General features: G+C 35.4%; 1 protein-coding gene across 1 annotated transcript in view; it reads left to right on the top strand.

The window, feature by feature from the left end:
- The window catches only part of EPS15 (epidermal growth factor receptor pathway substrate 15), a 207,941-nt gene that overhangs the window by 167,749 nt on the left and 36,026 nt on the right, over positions 1-4,166 (top strand). The window contains exon 21 of the mRNA XM_006839756.1: positions 3,219-3,288. Within this exon, the coding sequence (XP_006839819.1) occupies positions 3,219-3,288 (70 nt within the window). The remainder of the gene's footprint in view (positions 1-3,218; positions 3,289-4,166) is intronic.

The following is a 4,166-nucleotide window of genomic DNA, read 5'->3' as shown; positions in this document are numbered from 1 at the left end:
AAATATTTTAAAATCAGAAAAGGTATATGACAGGGTTGTATCCTCTTACCATACTTATTCAGTCTGTATGTTGAGCAAATAGTCCAGGAAGCTGAACTGTATGAAGAATGAGATGTGATTGGAGGGAGACTCATAACAACTTGCAGTTTTCAAATGACAGAAATTTGCTTGTTGAACATGAAGAGGACTTCAAATACTTACTAATGAAGAACAAAGACTGCTGCCTTCAATATGGGTTATACTTCATTATAAAGAAATAAAAAATCCCCACAACTAGAACAGTAAGCTAGCATCATGATAAATGAAGAAAAGATTAACATGAAGGGTTTCATTGTACTTAGATTCATAGTCTTTGCCCATGGAAGCAGCAATACTGCATTGAGCAAATCTATTACAAAAGACCTCTTTAAACTGTTAACAGGCAAAGATAACACTATGAAGACTAAAGTGTACCTCACTCAATCCTCCATTGTATTTTCATTTACCTTATATGCTTGCAAAAGCTGAACAATGAATAAGGAAGATCAGAGAAAAATTTATGGCTTTGAATTATGGTATTGGATAATAATATTAAATATACATAGACTGTCTAAGATGGTGGAGAACATCTGACCTGTGAAATCATTTGGTCAGGCTATGCCAAGGCAACCGCAGTCCTAGCCATCACGTTGGGGGTAAGTTAATTAAATGTTTGACCAAATATAGCAGACTAATTTTTTAAGTTGATAATTTTGTACTGTCCATGAATAATGTTATGAATATCTAAATGGCCCTTGGCAGAAAAAAGGTTCCTTACCCCTGTGAGTCGGAACCAATCCAACAACACTTAACGACAACAACAAGACTTTTATAGCACTTCGTATGAATCTCTTTTTTTCCTTCTATGGCCAAAATGTATTTTATTGACATAGATGAGTGAGTGTCATCAGTTCTTCGTCTGTTTTATTGGAAAGATTTCAATTTGTATTCTGTCAATTCCTGGAGCCTTGTTCTTTGCCATTACCTTTAGTGCACTTTGGACGTCTTCCTTCAGTACCATTTGCTCTTGATCATATGCTACCTGTTGAAATGGTTTGAGCATTGACCATTGGTGTTTGGTACTGTGACTCTGTGTATTTCTTCCATCTTCTTTTGATGTTTTCTGCATTTTTCTATATTTTTCTTATAGAATCCTACAATATGGCAAGTAAAGGCTTGAATATTTTCTTCAGTTCTTAGAGCTTTAGAAATGCCGAGCATATTCTTCCCTTTTGGTTTTCTAACTCCTAGTCTTTGCACATTTCATTATAATATTTGACTTTGTCTTCTCAAGCTGCCCTTTGAAATTTTCTTTGAGGTCTTTTATTTCTTCCATTTGCTTTAGCATCTCTATATTGAAGAGCAAATTTCAGAATCTCATCTGACATACATTTTGGTCTTTTCTTCTTTCGTAACTTCTTAATGACTTTTTGCTTTCTTCCTGTGTGGTGTTGGCAGCTTTCTTCAATTTCATCATCACTAATTATAGTGGTTGGTGGGTAAATTTGATTAATAGTGGTTTTAGCTAGACTTTCATGTAGGTGTATGGATGTTATCCTATCACAGACAGAATTATACTGTAAGATAGAGCTTGAAATACTCTTTATAATGATGAATACAACTCCATTCTAATTCAGTTTTTCATTCCAGACATTGTAAACCATTTGATTCATAGTGGCCAATACACCAGTCCATTTCAGATCACTAATGCCTAGGATATCAATCTTTATGCATTCCATTACATTAGGCAACTTCCATATTTCCTATATTTATATTTTGTACATTCTGTGGTCCAATTATTAATGGATGTTTACAGCTGTTTCTCCTCATTTTGAGTTGTGCCCCATCAGCAAATGAAGGGTCCCTAAAGCTTTACTCCATTCACATCACCACCATCAATTGTACTTTAAGGAGGCAGCTCTTCCCCAGTCGTATGTTGAGTGCCTTCCAGTCTGAGAGGCTCATTTTCTGACACTATTCTGGTGCTTTTCATCATGTTTCAATATTCAGTATTCTGGTGCTATTTGACAGTGTTCCATTGCTGTTCATAATGTTTTTAATGTACAAATAGTCACAAGTAGTCCGCCTCTCTTTCTTCCTAATCTGTTTTAGTCTGTAAATTCAGCTGAACCTCGCCACCATGGGTGACCCTGTTGGTATTTAAAATACCGCAGCTTCCAGCATGACAGCCCACAAGCCACCACAGTAAGACAAACTGACAGATAAGTGGTGAGGGGGAAAAGAATTGTTAGCTTTTATTCTTAGATTAAGAATATTTCCATAAAAGAGTAAATGGTTCTTTAAAAGATAATAAGTTTTGGCTTTCCTTAATGTTTTCATTCAAGAGCAACTTGGCCAACAACTTGATATTTTCCACTGATGTGAAACTGGGCAAATACCTCTGTAACTAAATATTTGTGGTTTCCACAAGCTACTGGATACTCTGTTTTCCTACAACACTTAGTTTACAGTATGAACCCATCTGCCAAATTCTTCTAAAATTGGCTTAACTTGAATTATTCCCCACCCACCCCCTGATTCTCACCTGATGTTCTGCATGTCTATCATTTAAAGAGCTAGAAAGCCAAAGCTTTCTTCCTAATTAAAAAAACAACAACACATGTTCCTCTTGTTCATCTCTCTTGATGAGATTCTCGTACCTGTAGTCCTACTTAAATTTTTTCCTTTTCTCCCCAATTTTGGAAATCAGTATTGGTCATTTTTGATGGTTCTTATTTTGTCCATTCAAGCCCAAACAACTTTATCCATAAGTCTAAAATATTTCAAAATAAATAGTTAAAATAGTGTTCATCTATGCAAGTAGAAAAAGTATAAAGAAAATAATAGAAATACTGCCAGAATAGTTACCGCTGTGGAAGTGGGAAGGGATTGTGATTGAGAAAGGACACTTGACAACTTGTGAAGTAGTGACAGTGCCCTGGCAGGTGACTACACAGGTGTTTATTCAGTACTTACTGATCTATGTGTTTCATGTACTTTTCTGAATGCATGCTATATTTCACAATAAGAGAAGATTAGAAAATGTGTTTATCATTTCCAAATGAGTAAGGGGAAACGTACTCATGATTCTTGTATTTCTAAATTAATTTGAGAGTTTGCAAAAAATGTTTTCTTTGGCAGTGAGATTTCAGCTGTAAAATGTTGCCTCTCTCAGTCATTCTTTTGTATGATTTGTTTAGGTGGAAACATTGAAGAACAATGATCCCTTTGCTCCTGGTGGAACCGTTATTGTTGCAGCAAGTGATTCAGGTAAAGAAATAGTTTATCAATTTCTTTGAATGTTAAACATTATCCTTTTCTTTGGCCTCCAAATATATCTGTCCCTTATTTATAACTTTAAAATTATTGCATATGTATATGCAGTTGTTGTCGTGTGCTGTCAAGTCAGTTGCAACTCAGATAGCACCAGAATACTTAATATTGAAACATGATGAAAAGCACCAGAATAGTGACTCTGTATAGGGTTTCTGAGGAGTGGACGGTGGATTTAAACTGTTGACCTTGTGACTAGCTGTCCAGTCTTTATACTGCAGCACCACCAGGTCTCCAATATTCAGTCATAATCTACTGAAAATAATAATGAGGTTTGTGTAATACTTTTTGCTTATTCATTCTCTCTTTTATTGGTCATGCTAAAGATCTTACTAGAATATGTACTCTACGCAATTTCATTTAAAACCAATAGAATTATTTGCTTTATATGAACGACAGTGCTTCTTGGCAGCTGTCAAGTCAGCATTGAGTCTTATGGGTCTTGGCCTAAAATTAACAGATTAGAGATTTGGAACAGGTAAAGATAACAACTTTACATATAGTGTGTCTGTTTCTGGCAATAAGATAGAGTTTAAAGCTCAGTGTCATTCTAGTATCCAATCTTTCATGCTTAATTTATGGTCTCTATGTTTTATTCAATTTTTAAATACCTTTTTAAAGTAATACTCTCACTTTTGTTGTTATTATTAAGTACCGTGGAGTTGGTTCTGACTCATAGTGACCCTGTACAGGATTTCCAAGGCTATAAACCTATACGGGAACAGAAAGCCTCATCTTTCTTCAGTGGAACAGCTGGTAGTTTCGAACTGCCGACCTTGAGGTTAGCAGCCTGATTCGTAACCACTATGCTACCA

Source organism: Chrysochloris asiatica, unplaced genomic scaffold, assembly GCF_000296735.1.
Source record: "Chrysochloris asiatica unplaced genomic scaffold, ChrAsi1.0 scaffold00026, whole genome shotgun sequence".
Taxonomy (NCBI): Eukaryota; Metazoa; Chordata; class Mammalia; order Afrosoricida; family Chrysochloridae; genus Chrysochloris; species Chrysochloris asiatica.
The sequence above is the reverse complement of the archived record's forward strand: the minus strand, read 5'-3'. Positions and strand labels throughout refer to the sequence as shown.